This window comes from Rattus norvegicus, chromosome 13 (genome assembly GCF_021556685.1).
Source record: "Rattus norvegicus strain SHRSP/BbbUtx chromosome 13, alternate assembly SHRSP_T2T, whole genome shotgun sequence".
Taxonomy (NCBI): domain Eukaryota; kingdom Metazoa; phylum Chordata; class Mammalia; order Rodentia; family Muridae; genus Rattus; species Rattus norvegicus.
Genome location: NC_141546.1, coordinates 45,660,410 through 45,683,936, shown reverse-complemented (window position 1 = coordinate 45,683,936; position 23,527 = coordinate 45,660,410). Strand labels below are relative to the sequence as shown.

Genomic DNA, 23,527 nt, shown 5'->3' with positions numbered 1-23,527 from the left:
TCATCCCCTTTCCATGGTACCTGCTCATTACTTCTGACGCCTGGTGAGGGAAGTGGGAGGGAAGCCCTCAGGTAGACATCCGTTTTGTATATGAGGTATATTTCACATGGAACCGAAGGAGGATGAAGGCAGGTTATTCTTATGGGAAAAAAAACCCTCCAGAACTGGGAAACCCTCACTATCAATAGGGGTTCAGTGTGGCCACAGTGGCTGCTGACAGAGACTTTTATATTAGATGGTGAAGGCTGACAGCCTTAAACTCACCCATCCAGCTTAACATGACCCGGGGAGAGATACCCAGCAGTATCCGTCTCCTAATGGGATACAACAGAAGTAACCAATGCCATCGAGATTCTCTAAATCTCATGAATCAAGGCCCCCAGATCTAACCAGCGTTTCCAAGGAAGGATGGATGCTGACCTCCATGTCAAGTGGTACCTCCCAATTTCTACTCCCCACTCAAATTCTTTCTTGTTCTTTTTATGAGATCAAATCTTGCCGTATGGTCCTGGCTAGCCTGGAGCTTGCTGTGAAGCCTTGAACTTAAAGTGGTCCTCCTGCCTCAGCTTCCTGAGTGCTGAGATTGCAGGCCTTGATTATGGGCTGAGATTATGGGTTGAAGAAGTACCACCATGCCTTGTTCCAATTAGCAAGACTGTGAATATGAGGAATAACAAATTTCTGAATACGGGACATTCTATAGGAGAAAAGAGACTTAAGAGACATTTCAAATCAATTCAGTTTATGATTTTTTTTTGTCCAGTTATAGATCTGGTTTGAATCCTGATACAGATAAACCAACTGTAAAAACAGGTCCACATTTATGAGAGAGTGAGACATATTTAAATTCTGATTTTTAAGACTATTAGACATTAGATAGAACGGCATGGTACTTAGAATTTGCTTACAAATCTAGAGGCATAAAACCAGAGGGATGGAAAATAGAGGGGCTGAGCCACACATGGATGGGTTGTGACGTGAGGCATAGCTGCGTGGCTATTTATCACACCATTATGTCTAGTGTCTATGTTTAGAGATTTTCATAACAGGAAGTCAACAATAAGCAATGAAGACTATAGACAGAACTTTCATCATGGTGATGGTAGAGGTGGTGCGTGTGTCCATGTACAGCGACTGGGAGGCTGGGTGGGCTCTCATGCTTTGTTTGGTCTGATTACTCTGTTTGGAATAGCTACATCCCATGGGAAATGACAGTTTTGATAGTTACAAAGGTTAAATCAGATATCCACATGAAGGCATACAGCCCTCTTTAAGGGACTGCGGGGGCCAATCCCACTTGGTTATTTCCACGATCAAAGACTGAGTAAAACTTTCGGATGAAGACATCCCCCAGGATCCAGAGGGGTCCAGCCGGAGGTTGAATGTCAAGTCCTTGAAAGCCACTGCCGCAGAACTGCATTCCATCCACCAAGTCCTAGGGGCCAAAAGAAGCACTTAGTAGCAGACAGGGAATGATGGATTTGTCCTGGGGGCTTTGCTGAATGGTGGCGCTGACTGCAATGGTCTTGGATGGTTGGTGAGTGCCAGCGTTGTGCTTGGTGGCTCTTTCTCTCATTTCCTGTCCATATTCCAACTTGCTCAGTGCAGGGTGTGTTTGCTCCCTTCATTGCTGTGTTCTACCATTTGAGAACTGTATTTTTTTACAACCACACTCTACCATCAGTTTAGAACTGGAAACGTGGAAACAGAACCTTATTGCAGGAGGCTTGGCATTAACAGTGCATTGGTTTAAACTCAATCTGGCTTAGTTTCGAGCAGAACTCAACTTGATATCTGCTCTGTCAATGGCTAGCTATTACCTCTTCCTTCTTCTGGGGAAGAAGCATTTGAGTGGGCTCTCTGAGACACAAGGCAAGCACACATCCATTGCTCTATGAAGGGGTTCTAAACTCCCCCATTTTTTTGAGACATTATGTAACCTCCGTTGTCTAGAACTCTCTCCTGCCTCTGCTGTGCTGGGACTGTAGACATGCACCCTCACTCCTGTCTCCCCATCGTATTTCTCGGTTTAGCAAAGATTTGAGTTCTATGAAGCAGGTGTGGTCTTCCCAGCAACCACCTGACACTCAAAGTTGCTGAGTGGGAAAAATCACAGCCTTGTGAGAGGGCTGGGATAAAATCCAAAGGTATTCCAGCATCCTTTACGTGCTGAGATGCCCTGATTGAAATCTGGCAGGTGGGGAAGGTTACAAACGGAGCCTGTTGTTGGATAGAAGTAGGAGAGTATAGGAGCTAGGCATCCCTCAGCATCCAGAGGAGGCCCAGCTGGTAGATGATGTCAAGTCCTGGAAAGTCACTGCCATAGAAATGCATTCTATCTACTATGACTTAGTGATTTTAGTCCCAGGGTCCAAAGAAACCCTTAGTCTCATGGCAAGGGGACTGAGACTGGAGAGCAGGGCTCAGTTTCAACATGTGGTGTGTTCTCCGGATGGTGTCTACAGAGGCTGTTCCAGAGTATCTCAAGAGCTTATGTGGTTTACCATGAAGCTATGCAAATGCTTGTTTGTTTGGATGTCTGTTTATATCTGGTGACTTTGGGAGGATAAGGTGAAAGTCTCCCTCTTCCTTGGGATCTTGACACTGACACAGTTCCTGATGTTATGGGGACTCTACTTAAAGATCAACACATTAAAGTGTGCTGTCAAAGGAGCACAACATCAAAACCTAGGCCCCAGGGGATGTGAAGTGACCTGAGGTTCCCAAAATGTCCAGACTTCTGTCTCTGCCTCAACTTGGGAATTATTGCAATAAAAGACAAGTTTCACCCTGAGGAGGAAAGTTAATTTGAATGATGGCCCCTCCTCCAAGCAGCTCATTATCTTTTTAGAGTCCCTCTTTAAAAACTTTTATGTATATGTGTGCAGTGTGTATCTGTGCCCATGCACGAGTGTGTCCCACAGAGGTCAGAAGAGGACATTTGATTTCCTGGAGCTGGAGTTACATGTGGTTTGTGAGCCACACACGCGGCTCACAAACTCAACTGTGGTTCCCCTGGAAGAGCAGCCAAGCGCTCTTAACTGCTGAGCTCTCTCTCCAACCCCCACCCCCACCCCCGCAGTCAGATCTGAATCATTTATTTAACTCTGAGGATCTTAGCATCCTCCTATGTATAATAGGATAATAAGATCTCCAGCTGCACACTGGTAATGGGGAGGATTAATGTGTTTGTTGATAAATTCCTTGTGGCAATATCAGAAATCCCCTTAAGTGTCTTGTATCAGAGTAGGTGCTGCTTCGTGGCAGAACTGGAAACTAGAAGTCCAAGAGTTTCTACCACAGGCAGCTCCATCTCTGTCAGAGAGAACACTACATTGGCATCCTCTGGACTAGCTGGGAGGGGGCTTGGAGGAGTGGTAGCCATCTCCATGTAGATGACTTTGAAGGGGGAAGTGGCAGGTGCGTGGCGAGGGTACTGGGACTCACAGAATAAGGAAACAGCCCTTACCGGCAGGATGTAGGCAGTTGGGCTGAGGGTGTATGAAACCCCGTTGATGAGGAAGGTGACGTTTGGCATCATGTTGAGAGTGGCACAATCCACCGCGTACTAAAACAGAGAAGGATCACCTCAGACCCGGCTCTCTCCCCAGACAAGGACAGACTCTGCTGCTCCTCTGCCATCCCCCGCCCTAGGTGGACACTCACTTCTCCATCCATGGGTGTGGCCCCAATGGCCTCTTGAAGCTGTTTGATCTTCTTGGGGGGGCCAGTGATGAGGGAGGTCCCTGTGTCCACTATGGCCTGGCAGCCCTCAGAGCAGAACATCACAGTGTCTCCCACCTGGATTCTGAGGACAAAGAACCCATGGTCCCACGGTTAGCACAATCCTTGGCCATTCCTGCTTTCTATGGGACCTTCATATTAGGACACCGTAATGCTATCCTCTTTGGAGTGGTAGCATATTTCAACTAGCATATCTGTTCGTTTGTTTGTTTGTTTGAGATAGGGCCTCTCTGCAAAGCCTTGGTGGTCCTGGAACTCACTATGTAGACTGGCCCTGAATTCAAAGAGATCCACCTGCCTTTATCTCCCAGGTCCTGGGATTAAAGGCGTGCACCACCAGGCCTAGCCAACTTGCTTCTTTTTAAGACAGTTTCATCTAGTCTAGACTATCTCAAATCCATAACAATCCTCATGGGTGCTAGAATTAAAGGCTGAGCCATTATACCTGACCTAACTTGCTTTTTGACTGAGATATATGGTAGGAAAACATTTACTTCTTGACTAGACATAAGTACATACATGTGTGCGTGTGCGCACATGTGCATGTGTATGTATGTGTTCGTGCATGCACGTGTGCATGCATGTGTGTGCATTCATGCATGCATGTGTGTATGTGTTCATGCATGCATGCATGTGTGTGTGTGTGCGTGTGTATGCACATGTACTCTGTTTTCATTCAGAAATGCAGATGTCTGCTGGGCATGGCCTAGGACACCTGTAACCTCTGCATGCAGGAGGCTGACAGGATCCTGAGCATTCTAGGTCAGCTGGGGCTACATGGAAAGGTCCTACCTCATAAAACCAAGCAAACGAACTGAGATTCCTTAAAGCGATGTCATGAGCATAAATAGGTAAATTTCCCGTCTGAAAAGAATAAGGAGCCACTGAGAGCTGGAGCTGTTTCACTTTTTATCCAGAACATCTTAGGAACAGAAACTAGATTGTTCTCCCTAAGCTCCCACCGTACCTAGCTCAGGGCTGGCCATATATCTATCAGGTGCACAATTCTACTTCCCCATCTGCCCCACACCCTCGCATGCACGTCAAGGCTCAGTTTCAGAGCCAATTCCTCAACAAACTTGCGAGCAGTCTCCAGACAGAGAAATCTTGCTCTGTTTGGCTGGCCACACTGGTGGCTTTCGGAACACTGACCACATCCACTTTGTGTGGTGGTGATTTGGGACCACACCTCATCTTCCACACAGGCTTTGAGTCCAAATCACCCGTACCTTTTCTGTGTCACTCAGCCCTTGCCTTGTGCAATTACTTAAGGCTGTGTGAACACAGGGTAGCTGGTTGTGAGTAAGAGGGAGGCCGGCTAAATGTACACAGAAGGAAGGCTCTCCTTGTGTCCTCCCCATCTCCAGTCCAGATGTGAGGTCCCAGCATCTGCAGCTCTAGTGTCCTGCAGTATCACCCAGTTAATCCAATTCGAGTTGTGACTGTTCTTCCATTCAACCGTAGCTACTACATAGAGGATACTCACCCATCCAGGGCAATCTGCCAGTAGCCTTGCTTGGTGACTGGGATCCAATTGAGGCTCCCAGAGAAATGAGAGGGGTCATAGCCTCCGAAAGTCAGTTCACTGCCTGAGCCACCTTGTGGGTCACTACACAGACAGAAAGGCAAGTTGTCAAGAAAGGGCCACTGGAAACACAGTGCACTCATTCACTGATCAGACCTAGGGGACTGACTTGACTGGCCTCACCTGCTCAAGTAGACAGAAAACATAGGCAGAGCCACAAGGTTCTGGGCCATCATGTTATCAAACACTGGGGTCACTCCTCCAACAGCCAATGAGGGGTATCCCAGGCCCAGAATCCCGTCAAACTCCGCATTCACAAAGGTCTGACCAGGCTCCTTGACACTTTCTCCAAATTGCTGGCCTTCCACAGTCAACCCTTCCACCTGGAGAGAGAATTGCACAAAGGTTAATAGAACGAGGGTCTCAGATTGCTGGGGGTCTCCATTCTGGAGGAAGCCAATTCTTCCTTTCTCAGTTTCTTTGGGAAATAGGCAACAGATTTTGACTGTAATCCCACTCACGGAATTTCTTCATGTGACTTTAAAAATGGAAATATAATGTAGCGCAGAAAGCACCAGTGTCTATTTTTAATAACAATCCACATTTCCATGTAACCCTCCTGAAATAAGACAGGACATTCCAAAGCCCCAGCAGTCCTTTCATATACCCCGCCGGTCTTTGTATCTCTCCTCAAGAGTGACTCATCTCTCAAGCCACATTGGTTTTGTCTATGTCAGTGGTTCTCAACCTTCCTAATGCCAGGACCACCCTTTAATACAGTTTCTCATGTTGTGGTGACCCCCAGCCGTGACAGCATTTTCATTGCTACTTTGTAACTAATTTTGCTACTGTTATGGGTTGTAATGTAAATACAGATTATATATAGGTTATATTTTCATTGTTACAACTTGACCCAAAAGGGTTGCTACCCACAGGCTGAGAAACACTGCCTTATACTGTGGGTGGATAGCTGGTTTGTTTCTAATGTTTGATTATCAATAATGGAATTTTGGCACATGTATATATTTCCATAGAATCTACTGTAGCCCAGAGCTTACTATGCAATGGAGGAAGTCTTTTTTTTTTTTTTATTAACTTGAGTATTTCTTATATACATTTCGAGTGTTATTCCCTTTCCCGGTTTCCGGGCAAACATCCCCCTCCCCCCTCCCCTTCCTTATGGGTGTTCCCCTCCCCACCCCCCCATTGCCGCCCTCCCCCCAACAGTCTAGTTCACTGGGGGTTCAGTCTTAGCAGGACCAAGGGCTTCCCCTAATGGAGGAAGTCTTAAACTTCTGATCCTCTTGCCTCTGCCTCCTGGGTGCTGGGATTATACATGTGTGTCACCTTGTCCAGTTTCTGTGGCTCTGGGAATCCAATGCTGGGCTTTGTGTATGTTAGGCAAATACTCTGCTCACTGTGCTGGTTGACGGATTGATGGAGACAGGTCTCACTGTCTCAATCTTGGCTGTCCTAATACTCTATGTTGACCAGATTGGCCTGACACTCACCGAGATCCTCCTGCCTCTGCCTCTTGAGTGCAGGGATTAAAGGCCTGTGCCTCTGTGTCTGGCAAATCCCAGTGCTTATAAGAGTCTTTTAACATTTTATTATTAAAGTTGTTCTAGTTTCATTAGATGAGTTATGAAGGAACTCTATCGATTCTCTGAAAGATGGGTCTAGGGTTTTCCGTGTGGGAAGGGTTTTTTTGTTTTGTTTTGTTTTAATAGCAGAATCACCATTTAAAATAGATACTAGATTATTAATGGTTTCTATTTTATTATATCAGTTTTGATATTCATCAGTTTAAAATGATTGCAAGCATATCAATATAAAGCAGTTTTTGGAATCTTGTTTTGAGGTTGACAAGGTTGTTGTGTTTTTTCTGGATTAGTCATGCCAGCGGGTTACCAATTTGGTCGCTCTTTGCAAACAGTTAATTTGTGCCATTGTTGATTTTGTTTATAGTGTGGATTTCATATTATACTGATGTCCTGTCCTTCTCATTATTTCTTTCCCTCCCTTCCCTTTGGGTTTGGTTTGTGCCTGTTTATTAGTGGCTTGTTTCTTAGTGTTTGCCACTCAGAACAGTGGCTTTGATCCCTGGTTTTTCTGATATCTCCATTCCAGGCTGCATTAACTACATTAATCTGTGTACTTACATGTTTTATATATATATATGGTATTTGGCCTTTTACAGTTGCAGATGCCAGTTGGGAGTGCACTTAGGATGCGGTTTCTAACCTAGGGTTGCAGCCTGATGCCTACAGATGAGGCAGCAGAGGGAAGATACGTGCCAAGTGGGAAAGATACCGACTGCAACCTGAGGAGATGGCCTGGCACCTCTCTGTCCTCTCACTGCCCAAGCCTCTATACTCAGAGAAGGCATGTGTTACAGCAGAAGCTGATCCTGCCACAGAGGCAGATGGACACCTGGACCCAGAGCCAGAAGTCCCGAAAGAGAGGCCGCTGTAGCTGTAGTTGCTATGGGCTTGGCTGCTCCCTGCTCCACTCAAGGGAGCTAGCAGAGAGGCAACAAGCTGCGTGCCATAGCCCACCTCCTGTGGATCTCAGCCCCTTCCCTGCTTTCCAGACTCACTACAAGTGTCAGTTTGAAATGCAGCCTTCCAAGTGGTTATTTATACTGTAACATATACATATAATATATTTACATATGCATGTATAATTTCAACAGAAAGCTCTGTTTTATATAATTTTACATAAAAAGCATTTCTCTGATAAGAAGATGTTACTGAAGTTTTTTCTTTTTTAATTTTGAGACAGGATCTCACTGTGTAGCCCTTAGCTGGCCTGAAACTCTCTATGTAGGCCAGGCTGGCCTTGAACTCAGGGATTCATCCGCAGCTGTCTTTCAAGCCACCATATCTGGCTTTACTTAAATTTTAAAAAAGAATTGGTTTCAGTGATTTATTTTTCTTGTATGGATATTGGTGTTTTGCCTGCATGTGTGTCTGGGTGAGAGTGTTGGGTCCCCTGGATCTGGAGTTACAGACATTTGTGAGCTGTCAGTGGGTACTGAGAACTGAACTGAGATCTTCTGGAAGAGCAGTCTGTGCTCTTAAGCATGGAGCCATCTATGTAGCCCACTTAAATGTATTTTAAGGAGACCTATTATGCTAAAGAGACTAATTAAGGCCATTAATATGTCCTCCTTGCTCTATATTATTTGACGACCAGCTCACTGCAGTCCTCAGATCCCACACATTTCATAAGGACACAGAAAGACTTGCACCAGGTTTAATGGGAGGAGGGGGACAGAGAGGAAAAGAGGTTTTCTGTTAGCGGCCCTTTTCCAGTTAGTAATGTATCCCATGTTCAAAGTTTTGAAGGGATGTTGATGGAGACTGAGCTCTACTGGCCTTCCGAGCATGCTAGAAGTAAAATAACGCATATCCCGCTGGGCCAGTCTCTATTTCTCCCTATACACTTGCATAAAGTATCCAGGCAGGACCAGGACTCCCCTGGATCTCTGATTCCTACAAATCAGGGACCTTCAAGACCTCTGGTCATGAGAAGTTCAAGGAGCTTGCCTAGACCTTGGGGTATTGACACCTGGCTTCTTCCCTGTGTTGGATTCCTGCCTCCTGCCTTCCCACTTCACTAATGGAGCCCCAGCCTGTCTCCTGGCTTGCACTTCTTTTTTGCTTTCAAGATGGCAGCCTGCTCTTATCCCCTCAGTGCCCAGGGTTTGCTGATCCAGCCCTAACACCAGGCGTTATGCCCTGACCGACCCTTGGTTCATGAAGGAAGTCCCACACTGCTCTCTAGGGTTCAGCATACACTGGCCACTGTGCCATCTCAGGTAGGATTTATCCTTTGCCCTAGAAATGGCCTTGTCTACCTCTTCCCAAGGCAAAGCTGAAATGGTGCCCCTGAGGCCTCTGGTTCACATCCTGCTACCCCTGTGCTTAGTTCTGGGGCAAGATGTGGGGACTGTACTCACAGAGACTTGGTCAGCTCCAATGATTCCTGTCAGGCTCCCAGTACCATACTGGATGGAGAAGTGATTCCCTACCTCCATGTAGGTGCTGGACTGCGATGGGTGGAACACCGGGTGTGCCTCTGGAAAGAAAGAATGCTGCTCCAGTCTTCCACCTCTGTCCCAGAGAGATGGAGTGACCCCCCTCGGCTCCCCAATGAGGTGGAAGACCGGACTTCCTGGACAGGCATATCATGGCCTTTTACTACTGAGCTGCTGTGTTCCCTAGCCACAGGTGTGTCCCAACCAGGGACCAAATATTTGTCCCTGGGCAAACTTGGTTATTCATGGTGACTTCATAGACACAAGATAAGCACCGTCCACCAGGCGCCAGCGGCAGCCTCAGCCATCAGTGTGGGCTCGAGCCACACTGAGTTTCAATTACTACTCTAGAAAATCACTCCTACTCCTCGCCTGACCTTAACAATGTCTAGTGTCAGACTTTCAAAGAGCTTCTGTCCTTGAGATGTGTCCCACACAGAACAAGCTTTCTCTGTTTAGGGCTTCTGTTTCTAACCTCTATGTAGCCCCTACATTATCTCTGGCTGAATGGACACACCCACGACACTGTGTCCCCCAGCCACACCTCCAGGGGAGCCAGCCAGTGCATCAGGGCCTCCCTGAAGCAGGTGCACAGTTTTCCTTAGAATTCAATCTACCTATCTGTTCAGGTACAGGCCTAAGGAACTTTCCCCCATGTTCCTTTGGGTGCTCCAAAGGAAGTGAGTCACCAAGTCAAAGACTTCTCTTCCTAATGGGTAATTTTCTCTCCATCAGTTCTGACGAGCACAAAGGTTGTTATCTTGATTGGTAGTTGCCTTTCATGTCTGTCCCTGGCCCAGGCACACCAAACAGAGATAGGAAGGGGGAGCCGGTACGGCAGGGAGGACAAGTGGAGGGAACCCGAGTCTCTCCGCGACACAAGGAACGATCTTAGCCTCCATGAAGTGGCTCTCGCCATTGCCAGCCCACTTACTGCATGCTGGGCTGGTGCAGTACACAGAAGGGACCCAGAGGTTGGATGAGCCCGTGTCAAAGATGACGGTGAAGTTCTGCGATGGGGAGCCGATGGAGATGGTGCCAAAGTATTCCATCTGTAGGGAGGGGAGAGAGAGTGTGGGCGGAACGGAGGAGAAGGGCACTAGAACATGGAGTACCACAGGCTCCAATCTACAGAGCCTAGAAGAGGCAAGCCTGGGGACAAATGACGGAAGGAACAGAGCAAGGACCACCAGGAAGGAAACAAGATAGCCTGGGAAACTTGGTTCCATTCTTCTCTCGTTATCCTGATTCTCATAATGCCACCTGGGACCTGGGGATGTGACAAATCAAGCATGCCTTTGCCCATTCGTAAAATGCCCAACTGGGCACATGGTAAGGGCCTTTGTTTTTGGAACGCATGTTATGTTTATCTCTTTCCTCTTGAAGAAAGTCCTGCACACTGGGTCATGTTGAAGCCTGATTTACAGAGTAGACATAGACTGGGGGATTGTCTATCTGAACCCTCCACGCAAAGAAATACATGCCCGATCATGATGTCACCAATGCACCACTGGTTCCCGCTGAAGGCCCCAGCCTTCCTCCCTACACCCAGTGTCCCCAGGCTTCAACCCAAGAAATCTTACATCCAGGTAGTTGATGAGGGGCTCATTGATACCCTTATCCACATTACAGGACTCGCTGAATTCGATCATGTCCAAGTTATGAGATCTCCAGAAGTCTGAGAGCTGGCCTTGGGCCCGTAGTTTCTTCCGGAGGGACTGATGTCTTCTGAGGGGCACCCTGGAGAAAAATCAGGATGTAAAGGGGCATCTCTTCTCCCACTGCCTCTGTACCTGTGCATTAGTTAAGAGCCTGACTACAGCAAGGCCCAGGAGGGGACCTTCGAGACCAGGTGTGGCCTGAAGTTGCAAATGGCTCTGTCCTGCAGACTCAGAATTTGAGTAGGAAAGGCTCTCCCTCCTGGGCATTGGTCCTTTGAGATTTTCTAGGGAATAAGAGGTAGGACACAGTCTGTAGTTTGATCTGACCCCATATAGGGCTGAACTAAAAGGATGGAAGGACCCTGTTGATTACAGTGCTCAGGCTCCGTCGGGAATGTATTTAAAAGCTTGGAGTTAAAAGTCCCAGCTATGGAAACACACCTTTGAACAACAGAGGCCTGGGGAATCTTCTCTAGGAATTCCCATGAAATCCCAGTTTCTTCCTTTCGTTTCCTCATTAGCTTTCCTCCCCCGGGCAGCCCTGAGCTGGGGTTCGGGGATGCCTCATTTGAACTCAGTGCTGGAGACAGGGCCTTACCTGTGCAGCACCCCTTGGGCCTGTGCCAGGTCCAGGAGCAGCAGCAGCAGCAGCAGCACGAAGAGAGGTTTCATTGTGGTGTGAGTGGCAGCTTCTCTCTCACTCTGCTTCGATCTCCCTTCCACCTTTCTTTCTTCTTGTGCACAGGGCAGGAGCACCAGCTCTTCCTGGTGCCCAGACCTGCCCTGCCCAGTCTGAGGACCCAATGATAAGGTCTGGAGTCAATAGCCATGCCCAGAGTAAACACTATGTGTAATAGGACGTCCCTTGTCTGCCCCTGTGTCCCTTTCTTGTGCTTGGGGAGCTAAGGGCAAACTTGTGTGTGTGTGTGTGTGTGTGTGTGTGTGTGTGTGTGTGTGTGTGCTCTCTGAAAATGAGGGGTGTTGCAGTTACTGGCTCTCCCTAGGTCTTCAGATATGCAACATTGGTTTTAAGAAACCCCATGTTTATTGTCTAAAGGAGCAAAAGTGGACGAGGGTCCCACCCTGTTGAACCACCACTATGAAGGTTCAAGTTGAAGATTCCAGAAGGGCAGAAGTAAAATGACATATGCTTAGCAGGATTATAGCTCAAAGCCTTAGCCAGGCTTTTGTCCCCATATTGCTTATCCTCCCTTCATTCCTCCAGAGGCTCCCAAAGCAAATTTGTCCTACTCAGAGCAAGTCAGTGCTCCCCAAAGGTCCTGAAATGGGACAGTCTGGCTACAGATTGGTGGGGCAAGTGTTCTTGATTCCAGACATATTGAGTCTGGCTCTGGGGTTCGTACAGAAGGGAGTGAAGAGGCATAAAGGAGGACCAGGTCTGGAGCGAGCCTGTGCTGGTATACCAGGGCCACCAGAACAACGTGCCACAAGTCAGTGGCTTAAGCAATATTTATTTTCTCATGATCCTGGAGATTGGGAAGTCAAGTTTTCTTACCATCAACCCCATCCTGTGGGTGTCCTTTCCTCAACGTTCCTGACTTAAGAGAGGTAGAGGGTGACAGAGGGAAAAGTTTAACTGGACTCCAGTCAATGGCCTCTGAGCTGGGTCTGAAAGGCCAGTACCCCCAGGGAGCGCTGCTTATAAAATAATGAGGTACCTGGGTTCCGGTTACCTCTGTCCATGCCAGCTAGTGTTATGGCAAACTGCCAGCACCTTGCATTTTTATCTCTGATGCCTAGGAGAAGGCAAAATTCAGTCTGAAGCCAGGCCAAACCCTTCGTGAGATCCAAAATATTGTAGAGACACCCAAAAGTGGAGGAAAACACAAAGCCAGCTTTCCCTTGTCCTCAAAGTCACCATACCTCCCTAGCGTTTACGTTTCCTGGGAGCCCATCCTCTGACTGCCCACAGGGTGAGGGGTCTGCCTGCTCCGGAAGAGCAGCATGCTGCAGCGGGGCCGGGAGTTCCGGTCACTCGTCCAGAACCAAGCTCTGTCGTGATTGCCCACAGTTGCCTGATCAGACATCTCAGCAACAACGTCTGGGTTTTTAGGAAGGTTAAGTGCACAAAAGAAGGAGTGTGGATATACTGAAAACACTTTAACACATCCCAGGGGCATTGTCACTGAGGAAACCTTGTGCTGGAAGATTTCTTCTAGGTCCTCAAGACCAACCCACTTGCACAGCGGATGGGAACCCGATCGGAGAGAGATTAAGTGATCACCAATGGCACAGGTCATTAGGGCTGAGTTAGGGAGACCCAAGTCCCTTAATTGCTAGACCGAGCTATTGATGCCAGCATACCTGAGCCTTCTCTTTCTCTATCTCGGACCTCTCCCCATCTGTTTAGCAAATGTATAGGTTAGGTTGGATCATGTTTAAATGAGTTCTGGGTAACTATGAGTTACTTGACCCTGAGGAAGTTTGCCTGTCTGTTAATAGGGTCTGCTGAGTTTGGGAAAGTCTGAGAAAGATTGAGAGCAGAACTGTGGGGACTTTCGTCAGAGCTGATGGGCTCTGTCCTTTCTGGAAACAGGAACAGCCCCTCACCTGGCTCAGTGGATCCTCCCAGTCTGAAATGGAAAACTACTGTGGACCATTGTTATGGAGAGTGTGAGCCCTAGACTTATGGGTGGTTATGTGTGTGTGACCTCTGGGAAAATCAGAGAGAACATTAGACGTTGGCATGGGGCAGAGGACACTATGTAGGCAGCCATCCCGTCTCTCAGCACGGGCAAAGGAACCCCGAGAAGAGGGTTCTCCAGGCTGGCTGCATGCAGGGGTTTGACAGTTCCCAGAACGTGGGGAAGCTGTTGGTGGTGACAATACCTAATTAGCTTCTCGTTTTTAAGGTTTCAGATTGCAGAGGATAAAGTAATGACAGGGGACAGCTGCGCAGTGCTACGTGGGAGTCAGCTGGTCTAAGGATACTCTGGATGCCAGCCAGCTCCTGATCCCAGGGAGCTATACCAGGAGATTCCGTCTGTCTCTGGCAATGGCATCAGCTCAAAATGACCCTGACAAGGAATTTAGAAAATGTCTCAACCTCTTTCTGCTCAAAGCCAAGGGATAAAGGAAAATCCACTGTGCCACAAGTGGCAAGGCAGAGGGAGACTGGCCAAGGATCCCCTTGGTTTTGCCTTAACTGACCGCCTGGCCATAAAGTCATTTCTCTCAGAACCTCATGTCTAAACTGAAGAGGTTGCGTTGAATGACGAGAACGAGAAACAGTGGGGAGGGCATAGCTGTGCCTTAGACGCTATGCTGAAGGACTGAAGATGAGGTCTTGCACCAGTCCTTCGAGGACATTTAAAGCCATTTCACATATGAGGTGGCGGAGACACAGGGTGATTCCTATGCAGGGCTGTAACTCGAACCCAAACCCAGGTCTGCCCAACTTTAAAGCTGATGCTCCTAACCATGGCACTGTACTGAAGGGGTCGTAGTAGGGATTCTCAACCTGTGCGTCTATTGAGACCCCTTTAGGAGCTATTTACAAGGGATCCTGCATGTCTATATTTATATTACAATCTATAGCACATTATGATTCCTAATAGTAGAAAATTACAATTACAAAGCAACAATAAAAAGAATTTTGTGGTCGGAGGTCACCGCAACATGAGGAACTATTTTAAGGGGTCACAGCATTAGGGAGGTTGAGAACCACTCTTCTAGGGGGTCTTACGTTCTAGAACCTCCTTCTGAAAGAGGAAGATAGGGAAGCTAAAGAAAGAGGGGGAGATTCATCTCTGCCACAACAGACGATTTGTAGGCTTGGAATAAAAGGTGTGTGTAGGGGCCTGATGTGGTAACAAATGTTCGAATTTATATTTTAAAAAAAATGTGCTGTTCTTTGAGACGTGGTTTCACCATTACCCAAGGTTACTCACTGTGTACCTCTTTGTTATATGTCTTAAAAGCTATTTTCTGCCTTGCCTTCGATCAGCCGCTCAGGAAGATTCACTACCGTACCTCTTGTAGGGTGCAAAAATGACACCTGCACACCTCTCTGACTGAATTAAGAAAAAATAAAATGTCTGTTCCTTCATCTGTCTAATGCAGAAACAGAGAACTTGGCACTTGACACGCCTTTGTTCCTTTGGTTTTTTTTTTCTTTAAAGACTCCCATTTTCATGCAACTGGGAATCAGAAGACTCTGGCCTCCCCAGAACTCAGTCAGTTTGAGTTATTTCTACAACTGCCACCAATTGTATTCCGGGAAGTCGGTTTTTACACCAGAAATTGAGCGGCGTCGCCAGCAGAGGGCGCAGGCACCGTGGAGGTTTCCTGCCCAGATGCTGCTCCACTCTCCAGCACGCATATGCGTGCCCTGCTTCTTGCATAGTGACTTATGCGCTTGAATGCACACAAAGCAGGGTTTGAGTCCTACCAAATGGTTCGTGATACCGTCGATATTTTTTTTTTGAGTTTCAGATTCTTCAGCTATAAAAGAGGAAGTGTGTGCAGGACATGGAGGGGCACAGCATGAGACAAGCAGAGACATGAGGACCTGTGAAGAGGAGGCTAGTCTGGTCTACATAGCAAGTTCCAGGCCAGCCAGAGTTACATAGCGAGACCCTGTCTCAAACAGGGAGGGAGGGCCGTCTATAGGAGGAAATCACAGTCAAAAGAGCAATTAAAATGATGTCTGTTCCAAGATGCCGAGACATGCATCTGATTAGATTCAACAAACTCCCTTGTGGAAAAGCCTCCACGCCTTAGCAGACGTGCACAATGCTCGAAGGCTTTATGTAATGGAAGCTGTCAATCAAAATTATCTATGGCACACTCCTTAGTAACCAGACTCCTCCTCCTTCACCCCATAAAGGAAGGCTCTAACAGTAACCTGGAGTACTCACTTGCTCACCTAGATGGCTCACTGGTATTTTCTTTAAAACTCATCCATCCATCCAGTCATTCATTCATTCATTCATTCATTCATTTGTGTGTGTGTGTGTGTGTGTGTGTGTGCGCGTGTGTGTGTGTGCATATATGCCTTAGCATGCTTGTAGAGGTCTGACAGCTTGAGGGAGTTTCTCCTTCCATTATCTGGGTACCAATAATCAAACACAAGTCATCGATCAGACTTGGCAGCAATTCCCTTTAAGTGCTGAGCCACCTTGCCAGCCCCTGTAATTCCAGGACTTGGGGGTGGGTATCTTTGATAGGACATCTGGGCTACCAGATGTGCCTGTGCAATGCTAAGATCAATATATTTCCAAGGCATTGTTTCCTCTACTTTTCCACATGAAGAAACTGAGGTTCAGAAAACTCCAATAGCCACTCCACTGTTAGAGGTAGAGGGCCCAAACACAAACATATGGCTCCATTTCCTTTTTATTTTTCTTTCTTTTTTCTTTTTCTTTTTCTTTTTTTTTTTTTTTTTTTTTTTTTTTGAGTCTGCACTGCCCCTCCCCCTTTGGTACATCCTGCTGTGCCTGCATCTGGAATGGGAAGGAGATCCTCAAAGTGTCTCAGACTTTGAGATAGTGTGGGAAGCAGCCAGTTGGGGTCTGAGAGCACTGGCTCACCTTCTAGACCTGCATCCCACCTCTGAAAGACCAAGAAAACCTTTACAATTTGTGGCCCTACTGCTGGAAGGGCAGTCACATTTGGTTATCTTGGGAGTTTGGTCCCTAATTCTTTACCACTAGAATTAGAGGAAGTTTTTCCTCAATAAGAATTTGTTAAACAGCAGCAAAAAGCAATGTGGTAGGGCCTGTGAGGGAGAAAGTTATTGCTGCCTGGCCTGAGGACCCGAGTTCAGTTCCCAGGACCCAGGAGGGAACGGATTCCCTCAAATTACCCTCTGACTTCCACATAAGCGCTGCGGCATGGGTGTGTACTACAACCCCCCCCCCACATACACATGCACGCATGCACACAATAAATACATGTTATAAATAGCAACAACCTGGTGTTGCAAGCTGATAGTCCCTACTTGAGAGGCCATGACAGGAATATAGAAAGATCAGTGAGCTAATTAGACTATGTATCCAAATGAAAAGTGGGAAAGGGGGTTAGGCCTACAGCTCAGTGGTTGAGTGCTTACTAAGCGTGCCCAACGCCCTAGGTTCAATCCCCAGCACCCAGAAAGAAAACCAGAAACCCAAGCCTGAAAACTGCTGTTTCTTCATGTCCCTAGTTTTCTAGAATGTACTTGGCACTACATTCTAGACAGCATGGTCTGTGTTACATGGCGGGCAGAAAACCTCAAGTTCATTTTCAAGGATTAGGGGATATTTCTGATAGCTGTTCACCCGAGAGGTGGCTTCCAGATGGATTCTTGCTGGGGTGATCTGTTTTTTTGACAACTTGACAAGTCGAACTACTCGAGAGCCCAGGTATCTGCTGGGAAGCCTGGTACAGGGTCAGCCTGCTTACTGAACCTGCCGGGAAGCTGCTTCATTAAAGGGACAACCATGTTGGGTGGTCCTCGGGGCCTTCTTCATGGCTCTGATAGCCTGTTTCAGAGTGCACCAAGTCCAGTGGGGGATTTCTAGGGCGCAGCTGACTCAAAGGCAGATTACCATACTCCTGACTGCCAGCCATACTCATATTTAAGTATCTGCTGGTGACTATAAGAAGGTCCATACAGATACATTTTCCAAATGCATTACAATTTCTTGTTCCAGCTCTCTGGAAATTAAATACTCCAAAGTCATTATTTCTTCTCAATGAGTTTTATTTCAAATAAAGATGATTTTGCTCAATTAGGCCAAGCTACAGATTCAGTCACTACTAATCTTTTGGGCTTGAAGGTTTCTTCTTGTTGTTGTTTGTTTGTTTGTTTGTTTAATGTACCTGGTCTACATGTGAATTCTGGGACAGCCAGGGCTATGTTGAGAAATCATGTTTCAAAAATCAGTAAATGAACAAATAAAAAGAAATTAAGTAATGAACATTAAAGCAGGCCAGGGAACACATCTTGTCTGTTTCTCCCTTTGACCTTTGGTTCTGGGATTCTGAGGTGGGGTGGGAAAAGGGACAGAATCACTGTTTACAGAGCTCTGAAAACCTCTCTCTCTCTCTCTCTCTCTCTCTCTCTCTCTCTCTCTTTGTCTTTTTTTCCGGAGCTGGGGACCGAACCCAGGGCCTTGCGCTTGCTAGGCAAGCGCTCTACCACTGAGCTAAATCCCCAACCCCTGAAAACCTGTCTCTTAGTGTTTCTTTTAGTAGCCGGTGCCTACCTGCTGTTGCTGCTTCTCCAAAGGTGGTCTAGAGCCTTGACTAGCACTGTACAGCCGAAAATAAGAGGGAATTGTTTTATGAGGACAAAGCAGCTGAGAGCTCAGAGGACACAGGCTCAGTCCTCAGCACCTACATCGGCCAACTGCCTGTAACTCCAGTCCCAGGGGATCAGTACCCCCTTCTGACCTTCACAGGCACCGGGCACACATGTGGAGTACATACATACACATATATACACATGCATACATATACATAACTCTCCCTCTCTCTAAAATAAATAAATCTCAATTAAAAAATATAACCTCAAAGGTAACAGTTTGGGTCAATATGACAAAATCAAAGGTGTTTTTATTTTGCTCATGCTTATTTTGGGTAGCTTCCAACTTCCCAGACACTGTGAGTCATAGAAACACATGCCTGGGTAAACAAGGACAAAAATGTCCGCAATCTGGATGTCAAGAGAGTCCCGGGAGCACCAGCCTTTTTGGAAATTGCCAAGAGAAGTTTATGTGAATCACCATCTCAAACTAGAGTCTTTCAAAGCAGGGTGCATACAGTAAGCACTTAATAAATGCTGATGTGCCAAGTCGGCCTTTGCTGACTTGTACTTCCCTAGGGGCTTCTTGGTGGCTCCCGAAGCTGCCAGCTGCCTTCCTGACAGCACAGGAGAAAGGTTCCGCCCCCTCCCACTGTCCTGTAGTCAGAAGAATGAACACATTTAGAGGTCCTCTCCTACAGGCAACGCGGCGCCTGACTGAGACCCTCGAGGAGCAGGATGACAAGGATGCCCTGGCTGTCGTATCTGCGATGAAGACAGTGGGAGCTGAAAGTGTAGGTCAGGGAGTAGACAGTTGCAGGAGCAGGCTCAGTTTCACTGCCGTGCAGGAAGTGCAGGAGGCTTGGGTGGGCAGTGGAGCATAGATCCTGGCCCAGCCTTCTCTAAGTGATCCACTGGTCTCTTCATAAAGGTTGACACCAGTAGGAAATGATAAAGAAAAATGGAGAAGGTAGGTCAGACTTTGGGTGGAGGAGCACTGGAGGACCTAGGACTTGAAGTCGCTTTTAGTGGCAGATCCTCCCCAAGCCACCAAAGATGTCTTTCCCTCTTACACAAAACGCACAGTGCTTTTAGATTTAAATTTCAAAGGGAGCTAAGGGCAAAGTGACTCTGAGGAGCCTCAGTTGCTGCGTGATCTGGATGAAAGTGGCATTGTATAAATAGAATTCTGGGAAAGTAGAGATGGTCTAACCCCTGCTCACCACGTATCAGAGTAGTTTTTTTTTTTTTTGTTTTTTGTTTTTTTTTTTTTTTTTTGTTTTGCAAAGCCACTTTAGCAATCTACAAGACAGCAGACGTTACTAGAAAAGGTCAGAGCTGTAAGATAAGTGAATTTTGTAGCCACAAAGGGGAGGTATTCTCAAGGCGGAAAGGAATTTAATGGCTGTATTTTATTGTCAGAAGAATCCTTTACGAGGCACAGCTTCAGCTCTCTCAGAGTTCTCAGCTCAGGCCCGTGGCCCTGTCCTCCTCAGTCCGTTTCTGTTCCAGAGCAGATCCCCCTCATCCTTAGCCTCTGAGAGGCCCAGCAACCCTGGGGGTGTGGCAGGAACTCCCTCTATGGCTTCCTGCCTTCTTACTCTTCCTGTTTCTCTTCTGTTTCTCTTCTAGTTCAAGATATATTCATTACAGAGATTCCCTGCCCCTCCACCCCCGCCAAAAAAGATGTTCTGGGTGAGATGGTGGGTGCTTATAACCCTAGCGCTCTGGACGCTATGGCGGGAGAACAGGAAGCTTGGGGTTAGCCTGAGTTCCCTAGTGGGGCTCTGTCTTAGTCAAAGCAAAAGTACAGTAGAAAAATAAAGAAGACCGTGCAAATCACCACCCACAGCCAATCATTCGTTTTTATCCCCTCCCCACTCCACGTCGCCACATGGAAGGTGTCTCTATGGGAGGAGAGAAGGAACACTTGGGGACACGCCCGAATGAAAGCTCAGTGGCGCACATTTGCATCCTGCCTCGTGTTGGTGCAACGAGAAGCATAGTAAATGCGGGTCGGTTCCAGGTGAAGCATAGACGAGACCCTCAAACTCCGAAATAACAGAAAATGTCTATCTCTGGATATAGCCATTTGTTGTGAGCCAACTTTAGCCATCAAATCATTGCCACGGGAAAGGAAAATGTCCCAAGGCAGTTTCGATGTTTGCTTTTTCCAACATCTTATTTCTATGGAAACCCCTGCTGTCAACACAGATAGGCAGCTTTTGGATTTCAGATGTCAGAAGTGCATTTCCCACTGCTGACTGATACTACCCAGGTCAGTACATGCTGGCGGCAACAATAGCGATAGAGCCGTACCCAGCATGCTGTTCTGCAGGCAGAAATGACTGACAGTCCTTAGTTCTGTGTGGGTGCATGCGTACATGAGTGCGCCCGTGCATGTGTATGTGTGCACATGCTGGTATGTTTGTGCGTACAGACTGGAGGTTGGCATTGGTTGTCTTTCTCCACAGCCTCCCCTTTATTCACTCATTTAATTACTTATTTGGGTGTGTGTGGGGTTTGTGCACCTTCATGCAAGCACATATTTGAAGACTATGTGTCCTGCTCCTTTACTCTCCACCAGATTCCATTGAGAAATAATCTCTTACTGGCGTTCTCAACCAAACTTAACTCATTTTGAGACAGGGCCTCTGCAAAGTTGCTCTAATGGACCCTCAACTCATTCTATAACCTGGGTCTGCCTTGGACTTCACATCCTCCTACCTCAGGTTCCTTCACGGCTGGAACTACAGGCTTGTGCCAGCAAGCCTGGCTCCAGACTTTCTGAGATACTCTTTGGGACGACAGATATTGTCTTGTCCACCAAGAGATTTATGTCTGTGTGTATAACGGCAACATGCCAATTTTCCTTATCATGTAGAATGTGGTTATTAGGGAATAGGTATTTCAAAGTCACATCTGAAATTTGAAACCATTGACGTTTTATTTTATTTTCTTCTTGTTTACTGGGGGGAAAAACAGATGCTAAATTCTCTTTATCTTTGCATTCTTTCTAGTTCTCAGCTGATTAATTTTACATTGTTGTTGTCGAGGAGACGGTAAGAGTGTAGGCTTCTTTGAAGACTCATAAGAAACAGTTTCTATGTGATTTGTTACCATACTGTCTGGAAAAATTGTTTGCTTATTCTGTTTCCCAAGACTTTTAACCTGTATTATTCATAGAGCAAAAACTTCTTCCTTGAGGGAACGTCTCACCAAGGGCACGCGCATGACGGGTATTTCTACAAAGTGACTGAGCACAGTCTAGCTTTTGTTGAAAGTCTCAGTGACTGTCGAGAATGAAACCCAGAGGTGAATTCACTTTCTGCTCCTGTTTCTAGGACACACCCACGTCAGCAGCTTCCAGATGCCATATTTACTCTGCAGTCTTTCTCGGTCCCTTCGTTGAATCAGTAATTCAAGTAATTTTATTTCACATTTTTCTCCAGACAGATTTTTCATTTTCTATTTTGAGTTTAACATTTTTTCCTTTTAAATGTCTTGAAAGAAACAACATGTTAACCTAATGTATATAGTATATAAAATATATAAATATAATATAAAATATAATATATTATTTACCACACAATTAATATAAAATATATTATATGTAAAGAAATAGAACACATTATATTATATACAAATTATATAATATATGTGCATATAATATATAATACATGTATATAATTATAATAGTTTATATTATAATTTATTTATTTTTAATTTAAAAAATGATTTTGTTTTTATGTGCATTGGTGTCTTGCCTGCATGTGTGTCTGTGTACTATGCATGTGCCTGGTGTCAGGGAGGCTAGCAGAGGGTCTGGGATCCCCTGGAGCTTGAGATACAGGTAATTTGAGCTGCCATGTGGATGGTGGGAATTAAACTCAGGTTCTCTACAAGAGCGGCCAATGTTTACCATAGAACCATCCCTCCAGTGCCCTCTGGAGTTTATAATAGAAATGGGTAATAAGCTATGAAATTTTGCCAGTATGTTTTTTTTTTTTTTTAGATAGTGCCTCACTGTGTGTTCTGATTAGCCTGGAACTCACTATGTAGACCAGGCTGGTTTTGAACTCACAGAGATCCATCTGCCTCTGCCTCCCAAGTGCTGGACTCAAAGCTGTGTAACTTCACACCTGGACCAGCAGCTATTTTTGTCCTGAAGAAATTTCCTTTAGCAATGCATTATTAACCGCTGTGACACAGTTAACAGTTCACACACAGTGCACTCTAACTTAGAAATAACATGCAGATGTGGACCACACGACCACTGGTGACAGGGAGACGTGACATAATAAAATCACACACAGTTAAACCGGGAACTGGAAGGCGCCGCTCGGACAACACGACTTCTATTACAAAACCTCAAATTCCATCAGTGCACAAACAATAGTAGGGGATTTTAAAAACCATTTAAATGAAGAGTGGAGGGCATGGTGGTCTAGGCCTGCAATCCCAGAACTAGGTGAGAGACCTGAAGGGAGTTCAAGGCTAGCTTGACCTACACAGTAAGACCGTGTTTCAGAAACGCAACAAACTTCAAAATCCAATGCAAAGTCCCTCTGCTGTAGCAAACTCACTCTGCTTCAATTGCAAAACAAGCGAATGGCAGCCTTCTTAGAAAATGTCCGTTTTTACCTGTCAGAAAATTATCACAACACACGGAGTTTTTGTTAACTAAACCATCAAATTGTCAATTACCAGAGAAGTTTGTAGTAAGATTATAAACCGCTTACCTTTGAAGCTACCAGATAAACCAAAATGTCAAGAATTTCGTTCTCCTGCAGTAAGTGGATGGTCAGGCTCAGAGACCGATCTCTGTGTGGAAACCCGTTTTGTTGTTTGCTAACTATGGCCTTAAGCAACTCTTATCTCTTGGCCACCTCAGCTGCAAATGGAGATAGCCACGCCTGATCCTTCTAACCGCTTCTGGAGTCACACAGGGCATCTGCAGTTCTGAGGAACAAACGACCTGTGTAGTGGCCATACAGGTTTTTGGCACTTAGAGGAAGTGCGCCTGCTCTCTGAGACAAACAGGAAACAGACTTTAAAGTCAACTAAAGGAAACTAGGCTTGGTGGTACATGTCTCCAGTTCCCCCATGTGAGTGGTGGATACAGACATATCAGGAATTCGGGGCCAGCCTCAGCTACATACTGGCTTGAGGCTAGCCTGGGGTACATGAGACCTTGTCTCCTTAAACAATAAATAATCAAATAAAGGATGGGCAGAGTCAGTAGAGGACATTATTTACATAAATACAAGATTGTTTTGTTTTGTTTTGTTTTGAGCCAGCTGTGA

The 23,527-nt window shown here is 46.3% G+C and overlaps 1 protein-coding gene across 3 annotated transcripts; it reads right to left on the bottom strand.

Annotated features, from left to right (window-relative positions):
* Positions 1-725: 725 nt before the first annotated feature.
* Positions 726-23,185, bottom strand: Ctse (cathepsin E). 3 transcript variants are annotated; one of them, NM_001429468.1, is given in 11 exon segments: positions 726-1,435; positions 3,470-3,568; positions 3,667-3,808; positions 5,231-5,353; positions 5,453-5,652; positions 9,234-9,352; positions 10,246-10,363; positions 10,895-11,051; positions 11,571-11,764; positions 22,808-22,865; positions 22,964-23,185. In NM_001429468.1, coding segments are annotated over 9 exon segments (1,197 nt in total). In that variant the 5' UTR covers positions 11,645-11,764; positions 22,808-22,865; positions 22,964-23,185; the 3' UTR covers positions 726-1,270.
* Positions 23,186-23,527: the final 342 nt, after the last annotated feature.